The sequence below is a fragment of the Mesoplodon bidens genome, assembly GCF_964165515.1.
Source record: "Mesoplodon bidens genome assembly, chromosome: 1".
NCBI lineage: Eukaryota > Metazoa > Chordata > Mammalia > Artiodactyla > Ziphiidae > Mesoplodon > Mesoplodon bidens.
The window spans coordinates 26,167,399-26,186,920 of NC_138176.1; the positions used below are offsets into that span (position 1 = coordinate 26,167,399).

General features: G+C 34.6%; 1 protein-coding gene across 2 annotated transcripts in view; it reads right to left on the reverse strand.

The window, feature by feature from the left end:
• Positions 1–19,522, reverse strand: part of SLK (STE20 like kinase) — a 56,471-nt gene that overhangs the window by 19,217 nt on the left and 17,732 nt on the right. For both annotated transcript variants that reach the window (XM_081225033.1, XM_081225034.1), the window contains exons 2-12: positions 19,167–19,331; positions 17,150–17,198; positions 16,669–16,818; positions 9,898–9,970; positions 9,541–9,735; positions 8,919–9,000; positions 6,827–6,955; positions 5,104–6,480; positions 2,756–2,886; positions 2,406–2,529; positions 762–941 (exon numbers count right to left, since the gene is read on the reverse strand). In XM_081225033.1, the coding sequence (XP_081081159.1) occupies positions 762–941; positions 2,406–2,529; positions 2,756–2,886; positions 5,104–6,480; positions 6,827–6,955; positions 8,919–9,000; positions 9,541–9,735; positions 9,898–9,970; positions 16,669–16,818; positions 17,150–17,198; positions 19,167–19,331 (2,655 nt within the window). The remainder of the gene's footprint in view (positions 1–761; positions 942–2,405; positions 2,530–2,755; positions 2,887–5,103; positions 6,481–6,826; positions 6,956–8,918; positions 9,001–9,540; positions 9,736–9,897; positions 9,971–16,668; positions 16,819–17,149; positions 17,199–19,166; positions 19,332–19,522) is intronic.

Here is a 19,522-nt window from a genome sequence, read left to right on the forward strand (position 1 = left end):
AAAGCTCTCTTAGTGTTACCTTAATTGGGGAAGAAAAAGACACACTAATACAATACGTAAATCCTCCTTCTGAAACAATGACAATCTTTCATAGTAAATAATACCACAAATAGATTCTATGACAATATGGAACAGTTACAGGAAAAAAGAAAAAATTCATTATAATCAAATGACTTTACAGATACTTTCCACCTGTGATTCTTCAAAGTATCTCACAATTTGATAAACTTAAAGATATTATTCCAAATTTCAGCTTACTCAGCTTTTGTTTTGATACAAAGTCCAAGAAAGGTAATCAAGCTAATCAAGAGAAAAAAAAATTTTTAAGCATGAATTAAATATTACAAATAAATATTAAGATGAATTATTATTGCCACCTGCAAACAGAACATAGTATGTTTTCTTGAAAAAAAAAACATTACTAAAAAAAAAAAAATATTACTATGTCAGGCCTTAAATGTTGCATTAATAAAGGAGGAGTGATAGGTTGAAAGGAAAATGGATTACACTCAATTTGAAGATTTGGTTCAAGGGTTGGTTGGACATTTAACAATAGTTTGTGAACTTGAACAGGCCATTAAAACCTCTTCTGCTCCAGTTTTCTTGGCAGTAAAATGAGATAACATCTGACCTTACTACTACCCTACATAAATGCTGGGAAGACCAAAAAAAAAAATGAATGAGTGCCATTTAACTACCAAGTATTATCTTAATTCCTTAGACAGTCTTAAGTGTACATTAAAAACAGTAGTTACGCTTACCTCCTTCTTTCGGTTCTTTAACATATTCTGAAATTTGGACAACTCTTTCTCTTGTTCACCTTTAATGCGTTTGGCTTCATCTCGTAAGCGATTTGTGTGTTCCTGTTCTAGACGTTCAATAGTCTGTTTCTGCTGTTTTTCTAGATTCTCAATCTCTTGGTCATATTGTCGTTTCTTGCTCTGTAAAATGATGTAGCTCAAGGTCATTTAACTTTAACATTAATGCTCATATTAATTCATTATACTGAAGATGTTTACTAAGAGCACATAACTGGCATTTAAATTGAGTGATGTAATACGTACCCTTTGCAATACTGAACAAGTTCAAATGCACTAAAATATGTTTTAAAATTTTTTCAAAAAGATGTGCATTTCGTTTTTTTCTAATATGGAAAACTTTTTTCTATTGTACAAGTGTAGAATGTTCAAAATTTTTAGACAATCTAGAAGAATATCCAGTTGCTATGAAATACTAAAGTAAGAAAAATTTCAATATTTATCCTATAAAATTTTTGATAAATCAAAGGTCTCATTTGAAGTCTATTTTAAAAACGTACCATTACTTGTCATTTTCAAATTTACCCTTCCTCATTAAGATTCTTAAATATCCTATTTCATTGAAACAAACCTTTTAGAATTATAAATCTACTCTCTCAACAAAAGATTCCTGCTTATATAATACTTGAGTAACATTGCAATTTTAGACACAGGTAGAGTTAAGTATTTGTAAAGGGTGTTTTCTTTTAAAAAAAATTAAAAAGCAAAATATTTTGGAAAATATCGGGGGGGAGAAACAGTTTTTATAAAGTTCTGAAAAAACAGAATATAAGTACTGTAAAAATACTCAAAGAGAACAAAAGTTCATTATTTTCTTAGGAATTCTCAGTTATGATCCAACATATGTAATCAGCAATGCCAACCTTCACACAAAACAATCCTTACCACTTAAAATTATACAAATGTAAGTACTATAATCAACCATGAATCCTATAACATTTCAAATGATCTTTTTTCTAACCTACATTAAGCTACATGTTCAACATAAGTTACTGAAATTTTATATCACATTAATAATACCTTTTCCAACTTTGGACACAAAGTAAAAATTTAAAGACTCGGTGACAATTACCCTTTACAAGTCAGCACTAACTTCTCTAGCAGCTGTGAAAAGGGATGTGGAAGCTTAACTGTAGTAGCTAGAAAAGTAAGTGTATTTTGAAAAATTCCCCAGGAAGTTCTAATACTCAGCCAAGTTTGAAGACAACTGCTCTAGACTGGTTTAAATCTTGGATTCTAATTCTGAGAGGTCAAACTGTAACAATAAAAAGTTATACAGCAACAGGCACACCGAAGAACTTTGCAAACCATCGACTAGCTTCATGATTCCAGGTTTTCATGACAGATTTAATCAGAGAAAAATGAAAACACCCACCACACTGTAAGTCAGGCAAAAGGAGAAGAGAAGAGAAGAGGAGAGAAGAAAAAAGAAAGCATCTAAAACACCAAAGAAATAAAGGCGAGAAATACATCACAAAGCCAGAGAAATCTAGTAGAGAACAAGTTCTAAAACCTGCCAGTGGTGGGTTTTTTTCTAAGCCTTAAATTTCTTTATTAACAAAAGGGTACAAAATTCCAAGACTTTACCATCATCTCCTGCTCAAAACGCCGGAAAATCTGCTCTCGCTGTTGTTGCAGTTTGCCATTGAGCTGCTGTTGGGCTCTTTGCTCTTCTTTTTGAAGAAATCTTAATTCCCGAAGTTCCTGACGTCTGATAAAATTTAATGGCAAGGATAGAGAAAGACAGCAAAAGTTACACCTTTGAAGTAATGCTTTAAAAGAAAAAAACTTTTAAAGTAACATTTATTTTCAAATGGAAAAGTAATACACGAATCCAAAATTAGCCAAGACTTTACTCTTGTTTCTCTTTTCTTCAGACTCTGCAGAGACTTGAGAAGTCACAAAACCAGTTTAAATCATGTTGTTTCTCTACTCACCTAAGAAACCTCAATTCTTCAGTTTTGGAATCACTATCTGTAACTATCTTTGATGTTGTTACACTCACTTCGACACCATCAACAACAAATTTGCGTGTTTTCTTCAATGTTTTCTTTTGTCTTCTTGTTTCCTGAGTGAGATTTTATTTTAGTTAGGCTTTATATGGGGAATACTAGAGAGAGAAAACATTTTCTTCTTAAAAAAACAAAAACAAGAAACTAAACAGCTATGAAGACTATGAAGACTACACATATAAATTATGAATAGAAAGCAGTAAGACTCAACTTTGAAGCCAATTATATCATCTCACACCTCATCTGACTTTCACATGATTTTACAGATAAAATCAAATTTTTTTCAACTGAAATTATGCATTTTGATGATGTGCATGTAAAATTTTTATACCACATCATAATTAGGCACAAGTGGTAACAAGCAATTCACAAAAAAGAGTAATTAGTGCAACTTTCACATGTTAATCATTCTTTCCTCTTTTTATCTTGTAGGTTCGCAGATACCTCTGCTTTTCTGTTTTAGAAACACTCACAAAGCAATTAAAAAGGAATTCCTGGGACTCATCCCTTAAAGAATCTAAATCAACAGGTCTGAGGGTGGCTGAGAATTTCATTTTGAAAGGCTCCCAGACAACTTTTTTTTTTTTTTTGCGGTATGCGGGCCTCTCACTGTTGTGGCCTCTCCCATTGCGGAGCACAGGCTCCGGACGCGCAGGCTCAGCGGCCATGGCTCACGGGCCTCGCCGCTCCGCGGCATGTGGGATCTTCCCGGACTGGGGCCCGAACGCGTGTCCCCTGCATCGGCGGGTGGACTCTCAACCACTGCGCCACCAGGGAAGCCCCTCCCAGATAACTTTTAAACACTGCCAGGACTGGGATTCAAAATCCATTTCATCAACAACAATAGTATCACCAGCCCTCTTCCACCTCAGGGCCGGAGATGGATGAATGATTTTAGAGTTACTAGAAAGACAGCACCTTTACTGCACTCCCAAAATACCAGATCTGCCTGTTAGCTATTGCCCAAAATTCTTTATCAAGACCAAACTCTTTATTCCTCAGTTGGTTATCCAAATGCTTTTTAAAAGCAAAGAGAGATAACAGAAGTATAACACTGCTACAAATACATCTTGGTAAACATGTAAGTATTCAGAACAGATAATTACTTAGTTTTGATAGGTGGAAAAGGTTAGAAAGCAGAGGGAGCAAAAGGGGACTGTGAAAATACTACATTCAAAATGCATTAGAATTTTTAAGTTGACCTTTGGCACTTTCTAATCACCTTTCTTCAGCCTCTTACTGTTGTACTCTTTAGGCTTCCAGTATTCTCACACTGCTCTCCCTAAGCCCTGGACTACGGCCACCCTATCCAGACTTCCTCTAAAACCTAAAGTGGGCATGCTCCAAAAGTAAATCTACCTCCCTGTAACTTCCAAATTTTCCATTTCTTCAGTTCCTACTAAAGTATCCACAGCTAATATCACCTTAATTCTCACAGAAGTATCTGCATTTTTTGGAAAGGCTAACTATTAAGTCAGTGAATGAACTTCAGATTAACGGAATTTCAGCAGGGAAACAACCTGAAAACTGAAGACTATCTAGGCAATACATATAATAATTTGGGGCAGATATGCAGGCTGATCAGTCATGCCCTGGAGTCCTATCCCTAAGGTCAATTTTCTTCAGTTCTTTCTGCTTTTCTGCCACCTGTCAATCCAGAGTCTCACCTGTATCAGAATTTCATGGGATCTTTTGCTATAAATACTGATTCTATGGCCCCATTCCATACTTCTACACAGCTCCCCCTAGTAACTCAGATTGGAGAATTGTGCTTAACAGCTCCAAGTGTTCGAGGTTTAGTATCTGGCTTTCTTCCCACGATGATTCTCACGGCAGTAGTGATTGCTATGACTGAGGAGGTAAGAGCGGTCACCGCACGTGCCAGTGGTAACAAGGGCTGTTTATACCCTAAACATTCTTAAAAAGAGATCATTCTTTCAAGTCCTCAATTCTTTCATATACTGCTGATTCTTGCTACAATTATACCTAGGTATGTACAATAGGAAAACCCAAATTCCAGTAAGCAACTGTATTATACTGTTTCTATCAAGTTGGCAAAAATAGATAGGTACTACCAAAAAATTTAAAGATGACATCCAGAAGCTCTTTAGTTTTTTTTTTTTAATTGATTGCCCTCATAGGCCTGAAGAATTTTATAGGGTTAATACCACACTGATTTAGTGTTGTTTTGTTTTCAAGATGTCAGTTTCACATAAACTCTCAACTGCCAAAATAACAAAGAAAAACCCAAACAAGGACCCGTGTACACTTACTTGTAAAGATATTGATCCATTGTCTTTAGTTTTGCTTAGGAAGCTAGAGATGGATAAATTCAAGTCAATGCTGCTATTATCAGCAGTGGAACCAGTGCCTGAATCAGTATCATTTTCCTTTTGATTCTCAGATTCTGGTAACGTGGCTTCAGTTTTTGATAAAGCACCTATTTCTCCTTTATTTTCTGCATCTTCAGGGTTGATATTAATACTGGGTATTAGAACAGGCTGAGGTTCACTGGACTGTGAAGTGGCAGGAGCTTGAGGTTCTGCTTTAATTGGCACTTCGCATGGGATATCTTTCTGCTCTGTGTCCATCTGAGCAGTGGCTTCATGAGCATCCTGAGTTTCACTTCCTAAAGCCTTTTGGTCACTATCAGTCACCGCACTTCTGACCTCCATCCCTTCAGTGCTACTTGATTCAGTAATCTCAGCTTCATTTGTCCCGAGCTCCTCATTGGTCTCCACTATGTTCTCTGAACTGCTGATTAACTGTTCCTCTTCCTCACCTTTACCTTCTACAGATTTTTGATCTATCTCATTAGTTTCAACTATTTCTTTAATAGAAACTTCCTCAGTACCACCAGCCTCAGGACCCTCCGTGGACTTGATCACTAATTTCTGGCCTGCTTCACCCACTTCTTTCCCATCATTACTCTGAGAATCCTCAGCACTGTTTTCAGTTGCCTTCTGAGCAACATCTTCTGCCTCATTTGTTCCTATCACTTTGCTTGTATCACTGATCATATCTTTTTCAGTTTTGTCATCTCTTCCTAATTTCTCGAGGGTGTCTTCCTTTGTAAACTCAACTTCACTTTCAATTGCCTGAATATCTGCCTCTTTTTCTCCAGTCTCTTGAGAAACTAAGTCCATTGTCTGAATAGTAGTGTCTTCAATTTCTTCAGATTTTATAAACTTATTTTCAAATATCTGTTGCTTTTCTCGATCCCCTTCTTCCTCAGGTTTCAGATTCTGTTCAATATTTGTTTCTGAAGTTATCATTATGTTATTTTCTTTTCCTTCATCGACTGAATTAATGTCCACTGTTTCATGGTCTTCTGTGTCAGGTAGATTTTCAAGCTTGGGTCTCTTCTCCTCTCTCCCATTTTCCTCGATTACTGTTGCTCTATTATGAAGTTCAGCCATAGCTTCTAAATGAGTATCATTAACATGTTCATTAATGCCTACCACAGTATTTTCAGGCTTGTCGGTGGCTGGTTTTTCAGTAAGAATTTTACTGTTAAATTTATCTTCAGAAGTATTACGTTCTGTTTTTTCTGAGACAGATTCCAAAATACAAGCATTTTGTGAAAGCTTATCTTCTTCAGAGCTGGCAATACTAAGGTCAGAGGAGGCACGCTTACTTGCAGGTATTGGCTAAAAAAGATTTTATACAGTTTTAGTGTTAAAACATAATTTCAAGATGGTAACCAAAACAACGTTCCATATATAAAAATGATTTAATTCATATGTATAGTGATTTAATATCTTTATTCAGTAAAATTTGATGAAATTATAAAAATAACTTAAAGAATTGACAAATCTTCACATAATAAATATGACAAAAATGGGCAGCAAGGAGCAAACTTAACAAATCTTCACCTCTAAAATTAAAGGTTTTTGTAATGCTACCCGTCAATTAATTCTTAGACACAGCTGCAATCATACCTCAAAACTCAACTCTAAAAATTACCTAAATGAAATTTCCTTTCTAAATACTAACCAGAGAATTTTCTGTTTCCTCATCCTCATCCTCCTCTTTGCCATCTTCAACTTCTTCTGTTACTTCAGCCTTTGCCTCTGCAATCAATTCTCGAACTGGTTTGTTGGAATCAACTGTCACAAAGGGATGCTGTTTGATCATTAAAAAGAGCATACTCAGTAACAACTGAAATGCTTGTGAAGTAAATTTCAAATATATAAAACACATTGTTATGTGGCAAAAATATAAACATATAAGTAGGAAAAATACAAACAACTTCAGATGATATTACATCTGGGAAAAGAAGGAGGGGGAGGGAATTGAGCAGGAGTAAGGGCTGCCTGCAACTGTATCTGTACCTTTTTTTAAGAATCTGAAAGAAATATGTCAAAAATGATAACATATTACATCTGGGTAGTAGGTATATATACTTTTCTGTATGTCTGAAAACTTCATAACCTAAAATCTAAATTAAAATTTAAAGCAAGTTTCAAGTACATTACTAGTTTTATAAAGTAACAATATGTTTACAATATGTTTGTTAGAAAGTAACAATATGTATAAAGCCTCAATAAAAGAATTACAAAAAGCTTTAAAGTTCTGTTCAAAGTATCTACCTCATACACTGTTGGTGGGACTGTAAATTGGTACAGCCACTAGGGAGAACAGTATGCAGGTTCCTTGAAAATCTAAAAATAGAGCTACCATATGACCCAGCAATCCCACTCCTAGGCATGTATCTGGAGAAAACCGTAATTTGAAAGGATGCATTCTCCCCGATGTTCACTGCAGCACTATTTACAACAGCCAGGACATGGAAGCAACCTAAGTGTCCATTGACAGAGGAATGGATAAAGAAGATGTGGTACATATATAAAATGGAATATTACTCAGCCATAAAAAGGAATGAAATAGTGCCATTTGCAGAGTCATGGATGGAGCTAGAGACTGTCATACAGAGTGAAGTAAGTTAGAAAAACAAATATCATATAATACCACTTATATGTGGGATCTAGGAAAATGGTACAGATGAACAAAGTCACAGATGTAGAGAACAAACTTATGGTTACTGAGGTGGGGAAGGGGGCGTAGGACGAACTGGGAGACTGGGATTGACATATATACACTACTATGCATAAAATAGATAACTAATGAGAACCTACTGTTTAGCACAGGAACTCTACTCAATGATCTGTGGTGACCTAAATGGGAAGGAAATCTAAAAAAGAGTGGATATATGTATACGTATAACTGATTCACTTGTTGTACAGCAGAAACTAATACAACATTGTAAAGCAACTATACTCCAATAAAAATTAATAATAAGTGTCTATAAACATCTGTTTTTTGACATAGTTCTAATATTCTTAAGAGTAAGAAGATATTTTATTCACCTCTGTACACTCAACACTTGGTGTTTGTCACAGATTAAGGCCTTCAAATGGGGGGGCTAGTGAAATAATAAGAGAAAGTGTGTTCCAAGAATAGTTGTACAGAGAAAGGAAATTTTTCCTGCTTCTCCCCCCAGATAAATAGATCAACCTAAGAAACTATAATGGAGGAGTTGTACTCAATCTAACAGTAACTGCCTCAAGACTTGTCATTCTATTTCTCTACCTGTACTATTATTGACAAAATTTTATTTCAAATATTACAAACAAGTCCTGCTATAAAACAAAATTATCCAATCACTTTAACACCATTTTTTAAAAGTTAGCAATATTTACTGAACATTTACCCTCACTGTAAGGGACATTAAAAAAAATTTAATTAGCTCATGGCCCCTGCCACCAAGGTGCTTGTTTTCTAGTAACTGGAGAGACAAAATGTAAGTAACTGACAAAGTGGAAATAACTAAACAAAATGAAAAAAACACAATTAAACTGAATCAAAAAAGCATACGAGAAATTTAAAAGCTAAATAAATGCCCTTTAGTAACAGCAGCAAATGTTTCTAAAGCAAATGTTAACTACTACAATGAATCTTGAGTGAGTCTGCACAGGGAAACTCAAGTGGAAAGAGGGCACACTGAAGGAATCTGAAACTGTATTCTTCTTAAAGAGATGTTACAACAATTATATGGTTTGCCATTGTCATACTACTCTTATCTTACCTGCAGTAGCTGAGATGTAGTCCACCTGGAATCCACGTTCTTTTCCAAGCATTTCTTTAGAAAGTCCTTAAAATTTGAAGACCTTCAAAATAAAATTTTAATAATGACATTCTATTTTTCTTGTTATTGAAATCAAAACTCTGAGAAATTATGGTTAAGTTCCATTATGTATGTAATAGTATTAATTCAACATAAGAAAACTAGTTATGAAATATTTCATAAGTCATTTATCTATAAATACAAGTTACATATATGTAAATAGATTCACAGTTTAAGTCATTGAGATGCAGCCATATATCCATAAGTATGCTAAAAATCACAAAAATTCTTCCATTATATTAAACTCCACAAATACAGATCAATCACATCTATGCCTCACTTTCTCATAGTACAGAAAATATCTCTTTCATGTAGAACTCAAACCACTGGTATTTTTTAATTTATGGGGAAAGTTAGTTACAGGAGTTTATATGGTCCTTAAGTCTTGAAAATACACCAAAAATCAGTTTTCTACTTCATACAATCTTTGTACCATGTACCTAAATTTAAATACCCTTGGAAAGTTGGAAGAATAAAGCATCAAGTTTTGCTTCTTAAAAAAAATTGTTTAGGAATACTTTACCATTTTGATGGCTGTGCTAATGTAGGGGGCTCAGATTTTGCTATTTTTAGCAGCACTCGCATTGGATTTAATTCATGATGAGGTGGTTCTATCTCAGCCATTTCTATTAAAGTGATACCCAGGGACCAAACATCAGCTTTGTAGTCATAGGGTCTGTCCTTAGATGTTTCACACATGACTACCTCAGGAGCCATCCTATGAAGACAGAGAACTGAAAATTAAGATGTTTAACTGAAGAGCAGTGATCACAAACCACGTGAAAGATAGACAGTATAATTGATTATGTGGACAAAATTAATGAGTAATAATAACTGTTGACATAACTAACGCTGCAAATCCATAAAACTGAATACATACCAATAGGGTGTGCCGATAAAGGAATCTCTCCTTTGAATTGTCCTTGTGTTTTTAGCTGATACTCCAAAATCCGCTTGAAATAATCATACAAAAGTATTAATGATAGTTTTTAAGCAAAGAACACTATATTGAACATAAGGGAAAAGTATATCAAGTCTTTAATAAGGCCACTGTTATTAAAGGGCAAGCAAAATAGAAAGAGAAATAACTTCCCTATCATCCTAATTTTGACCACCCTCTTTCTACCATACCCCCACCCCCCCAAAAAAAAACTGCCAAAGAAAAGATTCCATCATTAATACACTTGATACCACCATCCTTACACATCTTCAGATCACAAATACTCCAGAATTGAAAAAAAAAATAGTAACTTTAAAATAGATCAGTCTATCCACTTCACCAAAATAAATGCCAACTAGTGTTATATGTTACAATTAAATTAAGGGACATTTTTTCTATAGTGTGAAAAACAGAAATTATACCAAAGCAGCCTTTATGACAGCATATGTCTTGCTAACTTCCTCATAAAATTATACCACTAAGAAAAAAATTAGGAACGATGCTTTCTAATTTAAATTATAGGGCACAGCAACATTATAGCTTTATCGGTTGTTAACTCCTTTTCAGCTTAGAGTTCAATCATTAATAGCAATATAAAATTGCTACTGTTGCATAAATTACCTCATGCCATATACATTTAACTTTTAAAGTTTCATTTGACATGCCACAATTCTCAAAACTGAATACCAAAAATCCTGTATTTAGTATTCATGCCCCAAGGCCTGGCACAGAATATACACACAATAAATGTCAGCTACTGTTATTAATCATATGTGTAATTTTAACCTTCGTGATACTTTGGCAGTAGAACTCTTAAAACTCATGAAATCCTGCCCTATATTCTAATTATTTATGTCTATTATATAGTTCTTTCTTTTCTTTTTTTGACCATGTAGTTCTCCTGCTTAAAACATCTTGGCAGCTACCTATTGCCTGTAGAATGATGTTTAAGCTTCTTAATATGATGTATGAAGTCTTTTGTTACACTAGATATTTCATTAATGTTTTATAATTAAATTAATAAATGAATTTGCCAATAGAACATACTATACTTGGAAGACATATCTGCAGAAAATGCAACATAAATAGATGTATTCAGGACTCTCCATCCCTATTACCCCCCTACTTCCTCAACTTATAACTTGCCATGTTTCCACAGGACGGGATTGAGATCACAATATGAAATTCCTGCCAGAAGAGGTTTTCTACTCAGGTAGAATCAGCTCAGTACGTATTCCAGTGTGTTCCTAGAACCTACTGATGGTCTATTCTTTTTAACTTTTTTCCCCTCAGAACATGACTGGGAAAGGAGGTCGAGAAACAGGCCTAAACCACTAAGGTCCACTGTCAACATTCGTACCTCTTGAAGCACTCTTATGAGCAGGAGGTAAACTAAGGAGGGACAAGAAGGCATCTTCATGTTTGTGCAAAGGGGAAAACTAAGGCCATTATGTGCTTTACAGTTCTACTTATAATGATATGGCATATATATGTTGGTCTGTTAAAACAGCATTTTATATACTTATTTCCATTTGTAACAATGTGATCTGACAAGATCATTAAAATTTGATTATTGTAATGTATATATGGTTCTTGAGGATAGTATGGTTCTATATGCATCTGTGTACACTTAATACGGTGTCACAGAATTGGAAGGTTCTCTGTGTTTATGAATTAATGAAACAAAGTGCAACTACTTTAAATGTCAACCAACTCAAAACTATTTTGGCATTCCTAAATCTTCAAAAATATACTTATTTTTAATGGCATGCATTATTTTACACAAAAGTATATTCCTGTATTCAAATCAGATTTTAGTACACTTACAGAAAAACATGCACTAAAAAAGATCAAAATTATATTTCAAAACGAGCTACAAGACTAAAAAATGATGACAAAAAAGAGTAACAGAAGTCAGAATTTTAAAACTCATGAATGAGGTGACAGAACTCAGGGGAAAATTAGAAATAAAAAACAATTTTAGAGACAAAGGCTAAAGTAGGAGGAATGCAAGAGCAAATAAACACAACGAACTCACACCCATTACCACTTCACACCCATTAAGATAGTTATCATCACAAATACAGAAAATAACAAATGCTGGCAAGGAGGTGGAGCAACTGGAACTCTTGTGCATTGTTGTGGAAACATAAACTGGTGCAACCACTGTGGAAAATGGTATGGTAGTTCCTCAAAAAATTAAACAGAGAATTACCATATGATCCAGCGATTCCACTTCTGGGTATATACCCAAAAGAACTGAAAGCGGGGACTCAAATAGATATTGTACACCCATGTTCATAGCAGCATTATTCACAAAAGCCAAAAGGTGGAAGCAACCAAAGTGTCCATCAATGGATGAATTGATAAATAAAATATGGTGTATACATATAACAGAATATTACTCAGCCTTAAAAAGGAAGAAAATTAACACATGCTACACCATGGATGAACCTTAAAGATATTATGCTAAGTAAAATAAGCCAGTCACAGAAGGACAAGTATTGCAGGATTCCATTTATATGGGGTACGTAGAGTAGTCAAATTCACAGAGACAGAAAGGAGAATGGTTGCCAGGGGCTGGGGGAAGGAGGAAATGGGGACTTAAGTGTTTTAGTGTGTACAGAGTTTCAGTTGAGGAAGATGAAAAGGTTCTGGGGAGGGGTGGTGGTGTTGGCTGCACGACAGTGTGAATGCGCTGCATGCTACGGAACTGTGCACTTAAACATGGTTAGGACGGTGAATTTTAAGTATATTTTGCCACAATGAATAAAAATGAAGAAAGATAAAAAGGACCTGAGAGAAAGTTATAACTACTGATGATTGTCAAGCCCAACAAAAAGATAATAAAAGTCTCTCAAAGGAGAAAGTCAGTGTAAGGGAACAGAACAAATACTTATATCTATAATTACAGAAAACCTTCCTGGGGGGCGGGGGGTGAGCGGGAAACAAAAAAACAACACTTAGAAAAGTTCAGTCAAAGTATAGTCCTTAAAAAAAAAAGTCTTTGGCATCTAGGCAAAAAGAGCACATGACTTACACGAGAAAGAAAATCAGATTCTCATCAGACTTTTCAATAACACTTTATGTCAGAAGAAAACAGAGGAACATGTTTTAGATATTCAAGGAAAGAAATGTGAACCAAGGATTTTCTATCCAGCAAAACTGACCTTCAAAGTATAAAGGGTAGAAGTGTTACCATTATATAAGAACTCAGAGAGCCCTTTCAGAGAAATCTACCAGAGAATGAACTTCAGACAACCAACACAACCAAAGAGACATGAACAAGAGCGGTGGTGAGCGCTGAATATAGAAATGAAGGTTAAAATGAGTAATTACAGAATACTCCAAATCTATCATCAATGTTCTTGAGAAGCAAGATTCTCAGGATAGAAGAAAAGTGATACAGATGTAATACAGAAGGGGCTAAGAGAAGGAAAAAAAAAAAAAAAGGCTTTATCCTGAATTTGAATAGGACATATGTAGGAACTCATGAGAGCCTAGCTCTGTCCTTTGGAAAGGCCTAGAATGAAGGCAAATCCAGAAACTATAAGCATGTCTAACACTCAGATTGTGGTCTTGAAATACCATGTCCTACTAAAACTTCTTCTTCAGGGCTTCCTGAAGAAATGGCTAGTTACAGGTCTGAGGCAGGAAATGTAAAAGATGAGCCTGAAACATCTCAACCTAACAGACAGCAAGGAATCTACCAAAGATTAGTAGAGTCATGTCAAAAAGATTAACAAGCCAGCTTGAAGAAACTCCCACTGACCAAGATGGTACAACGTGAGCTTTAATAAGGATAAAAATTGTAATAGATTTGAAACCTATAAAATAAAATTAAATTCATGAATTAATAATGCCATTTAAAAAAATACTGGCCACAAACTAAGGATGAGAGAGAACCAATTCATTGTCTTTAAAGCTAAATAAATAAAAGGAAAGAATCAAGCATTTTTCCTGTCCTGTCTATATGAACTATACTCCTGAATAACCAAACAGTTGAAGGGAAGTGTCTTTTTATATAAGTATTCCTAATTTTATAATGATGATAAATGAAAATAATGAAATAACTGATGAATAATTACACCAAAATTATTATCAAAAATAATAAATGAAAACAAAATGATATAATTCATTTTTCCACTCCAATCAAAGAACGGATCCAGGCATTAAACATCAACAGCTGCTAACATCAAAAAAAATCAAGGGCCCCCCTGGTGGCGCAGTGGTTGAGAGTCCGCCTGCCGATGCAGGGGATGCGGGTTCGTGCCCCGGTCTGGGAGGATCCCACATGCCGCGGAGCGGCTGGGCCCGTGAGCCATGGCCGCTGGGCCTGCGCGTCCGGAGCCTGTGCTCCGCAACGGGAGAGGCCACAGCAGTGAGAGGCCCACATACCGCAAAAAGAAAAAAAAAAAAAAATCAAAAAGCCGGTATTACATGCCTCCCAATGAAAGAACACAAAACCACCTATAGTCTTGCCAAAAAAGTCAAACTTGAGACTGATGAGGCTTTTGGATTCATCTGCAAATTGAGGGAAATACAGAGAGGAACTTACTAAAGTCATCAGGAGTACACAGTCAGCAAAATGCAAGATGAGAGAAACTCTACAGGTCCAACAGCCTAGGTCCTATACATCAGTGTTTCTCAACCTGTTTTTCATCTCTCTCCTAAGGAGCCTTTTTAGACATTTTTTCCGAATCCTCCCTCCCCCCCATGAAATTTTAATGCCACAGATATACTGTATATCTGTTTGTGTATATCTATGGGCCTTTGGAGGGTCACAACCATGGTAACACTAAAATTTTTTGTCCCCAAAGAACCAACTTTCTTTGAGAAAGCATGCCATGAGAATGCATGCCATAGATAAAATGTAGAGAGAAAAAAGGAATGGCAGGGCGGTGGCGGGCAACCTATAAATTAAAAGAGACTTAGAAGAAAAAGCAGGTTTTAAATATGGGTAAGTCTAAACTCTAAAGTCTAGACATGAACATTCGGTGATAGAGCCATAAAGAAACACAAGGAAGTGATTACTATAAAAGTCAGGATATAGATTACCTGTGGAGAAGGGAGGGACAGTGTGATTGAGAGCGGGCACATGAAACAGCTGCTAGGGTGCCTGACATAGTTCTAGTTCTTTTTTTTCGTTGAGGCATGCGGGATCTTTCGCTGCGGCGCGCGGCCTCTTTGTTGAGGCTCGCAGGCTTCTCTCTAGTTGTGGCGTGTGGGTTTTTTCTCTCTAGTTATGGTTCTCAGGCTCCAGAGAGTGTGGACTCTGTAGTTTGCAGCACTTGGGCTTAGCTGCCCCGCGGCATGTGGGATCTTAGTTCCCCGACCAGGGAGGATTGAACCCGCGTACCCTGCATTGCAAGGTGGATTCTTTACCACTGGACCACCAGGGAAGTCCCATTCTATTTCTTTATCTAGGTGGTGGTTACAAAGCTATTGTGTACAAAGCTACAAGTCAATAAACTACACAACTGTTAGTGTGGTTTTCTGTATCTGTATCCATTTCTTAATAAAAAGGTTAAAATTTAGTAGTATATCAAATTATACCTGTTTAGATGTCATGACAAAGTGAAGTGAAATGACTATGATCACTGGTATCAGCATGGCCTTTGAATATATTTTGTTTTTAATATCCTTCCAAAATACCCAAATTTAGACTTCATCACCAGATTTTTTTTTAATTCGTATCTTGGGGATACTTACTTCTATTTGTATGCGTATATATGAAATTCATTAATTCCCATCTAAAATCTATATCTACTCCTTATGAAATTATCCTTTATTCCCTCAGTGTAAAAAACAAAATTAAAAATTCTAGTCCTTACACTTACTTTAGGCATCTTTTTCAGACTTAAGGTTAGTTACTTTGTTAGTTTAGCCAAGATACCATATCTACAAAATAGAATATAAAACTAAACATGGAAAAAGAAAACCACTAGATATGAGTCTTGGAAATGAAGATAAAACTAAGTTAGTGGTTTTACATACTATGGCATTTTCTAAATGTATTATATTTACAAGTATTAAGTCTACATACAAATAATTAGCCAGTCTTTTAAAAGTGTGCCATTTAAAAAATAAAAATCCATCCTTTCTTACTTTTTAAAGAGTCTTTATATGAGGTGCCTATACTTAGGAATTCTGGGAGTTAATGAATAATTATGTATCCAAGGAAATTTTGTTTTGTTTTTTTGTCCACACTGCATGGTGTATGGGATCTTAGTTCCCTGACCAGGAATTGAACCCGGGCCCTCAGCAGTGAAAGCGCTGAGTCCTCACCACTGGACCTCCAGGGAATTCCCTCCTAGGAAGTATCTTAAAAATTAACACTGAGGAGATAAGGGGATATATGTCTATGTATAGCTGATTCACTTTGTTATAAAGCAGAAACTAACACACCATTGTAAAGCAATTATACTCCAATAAAGATGTTTAAAATAAATAAATAAATAAATAAAAGCATACAGGAATTGAAAGACCTGTACTCTGAAAACTATTCAACACTGTTGAAAGATATTAAAGAAGACCTAAATAAATGGGGGGAAAAATTAACACCGAGTAATTCTCCATGTTTCACATATTTGAATATAATTCTCCATGTTTCACATATTTGACTCATAACAAAACAATATTAAGTTACAGACATACGGGGGAAATCCCAAAGCACAAATTCAAATGTTTTATATAAAGGAATAAACTTACCCAACTTAATATCTCCATCTAAGGTAAAAAGAATGTTTCCAGCCTTTAGATCTCTGTGGATGATTTTATTATCATGTAAGTAGTTCAATGCCTCTAAAGTCTGCTTACAAACTACTTGTATTTGGGACTCAGTTAATGGTCTCTCAAGCTCTACAAGGAAAAAAGTAAACAAATCTGCATTTTTGTACAGTGAAAGCATATCAGCAGGCTATATAACTTTACCATCACTGTCAAAGATCATACACAATGAACTGATTTTTAAAAAACTATACACAAAACTTTCTTCACATATTATACTCAATGTTTAATTTTAGAATTTTATTACAATTTTCCAAGAATATAAAAATAATTAGGCTGATTTCTTAACTTACTGAATGTCTCTAAACAATAAGATAAATATATATGTATAAATGTTTGAAATCATTTGACTTTTTTAAAGTATAATTTAAGATATTAACATGAAGAACAAAAAACCATTTACCAAGCATCACAGCATCCACTGCTCCACCTGCACAAAATTCAATGAGGATCTGCAGGCAAATAAAAAAGCATGTGTCTAAAATGACATTGAGTTTGAGTATTTTTTCTTCAATTTAGCATAAAAGATAAAGAAATAGCTATAAAATAACCTAGGTTACAGAAACAATAGTATGCTAACAACCATAAAGATTTTCTTTGTAAAAAGAGTTACAAGTCTTAATGATATACAACTAAGAAAGCACAAAGAAAACACATTGTGGAAATATGTGCATTTTTTTAATCATCATTTTTAGTATCCCTGCTTCTGTAAAATTACCAGGTGTAGAATTTTTATTCAGGACAGTATTATATATCCATTTCATCACCACTGAAAGATTTTATACTCTCCTTTTTAAGGTAACTATTGTGAAGTAAGTGATCAAGTATATCTTTTAACTTTATTTCTAGGAATAAACCCTGAAAAGAGAAACTTTTAGTTTTTCTGAAAAATAGGGAAAAAAACATATACAAAAGCTTCAGATCCTAGCTCAATTATCACTTCCTGGTGGATGCCTTCCCAGATCTCCCTGGTACATACCACCATGCACCTTTCTTTCTTGACCCTTATCACAGTTTTAATGTTATATTTATTATGATTCTTTGATTAATTAATGTCTATCTCTCCCACTAAACTGTCCCTCACAGTTGTCCAGCTTTTTATTTTGTAATAGTCTCAAATAAAGATCTTATCTATTTATTAAGTTGTCTAGGAATTCACTTTCATTACTATCTCTGGAAACATTCTGCTAGAACTCTGAACAACTATATTAGAAGGCACCACACTAATAATAACTATAGATTTTTTTTTAAATTACATACCTTAACAAATTGTGTAGCTTCACACTTTTTTCTCCTCTGTATAACAACACTTTATTTTTTACAGGAGCTTGCCAATAAATTGTTTTGAAATTCATTATATCATATGAAAAATAATTTGAGAGACAGATCATTACTCATCCTAGAGATGAGTAAACAAGTCATAAAGGTTAATTGACTTATTCAAGCTCCTGCCTAGCATTATCAAAATCAAAAAATAAAGGCCTTCTGATTCCCAATCAGGTACGGCTTGTACAATCTACTCTTCTTTCATAACACTTTGTTTCTTCCTTCAAGGAGAAAAAACTAAAACTCCATTTCAAAAAGTCCTATTGATTGAATTAGCATCAGTGCAGAGCAAGTGACTGGTTATTATACTAAATATTAACATTTTACTTATATATTTATTTATGCCTAATATTTCCTAAAAATGAATAAAATTTTTACGTACAGACTTGGCCACTACATCATGCACTAAAGTTGGGCTTGATAATACATAAGATAAATGTTGGGTTGGCCAAAAAGTTTCCATAACGAAAAACCTGAATGAACTTTTTGGCCAACCCAATATTTAACATTTCTAGTAAGCATTTTATAATTTATTACATGATTTATCAGAAGTTTAGTATAAGAAATTATAAACAATTGCAAAGAAAACGAAAGAAACTTTAAAACATTTTAAGTAAATGCTTAAATCAAGACACTTAAATTTAAACAAGACACTTCAAATTAACACAACATTGTAAATCAACTATACTTCAATTAAAAAAGAAAAAATAAAATTCTTAAAGTGCTGGGGAAAAAAAAGACTTCAAAGAAAGAAAGAAGTTCCAACTGGGAAAAAAAATTAATTAAAAACAAGAAAGGCATCTAATTTCATTATTTAGGAAATTTAATATTCTTAACCAAGTTTCTACATTTGAGTCCAATGTCAAACAATCATGAAATTCAGTACAATCTGAAATACACATCAAAACATCTGTTGAAGCTAAGGATAATTATGTTGTTAATGACCCTCTCACCAGCAGGTCAATTCTCATTCAAGTAGCATAAGTGACTAAAAAGAAGAGGTAGTACATAAAATAGGCCTACACAACTTATAAACCTCTTTAGGACAATTAACTCATTTTGGTTATTCCTACAGATTAACAGAAAATACTTACCCAAAGATTGTTCTCATAATAGAAGGCATCTAGAAGCTTGACTATATTAGGGTGATCACAAGATGCTAATATATCAATTTCAACCATGTAATCTTCAAGTTCTTCTTCAGATTTGGTGTCAATCACCTTTGCAGCAGCTAAAACATTGGTCTCTTTATTCTGGGCCTAAAAGCAAAAGTATCAGAAGTTCACGCTTATAACGCATACTTGCTTTTTAAATATTATTTTTTTAATAAACTTTATTTTTTAGAGTAGTTTTAAGCTCCCAGCAAATCTGAGCAGAAAGTACACAGAGTTCCCATGTACTCTCCTCCCTACACATGCACAGCCTCCCTCGCTATCAACATTCTGCACCA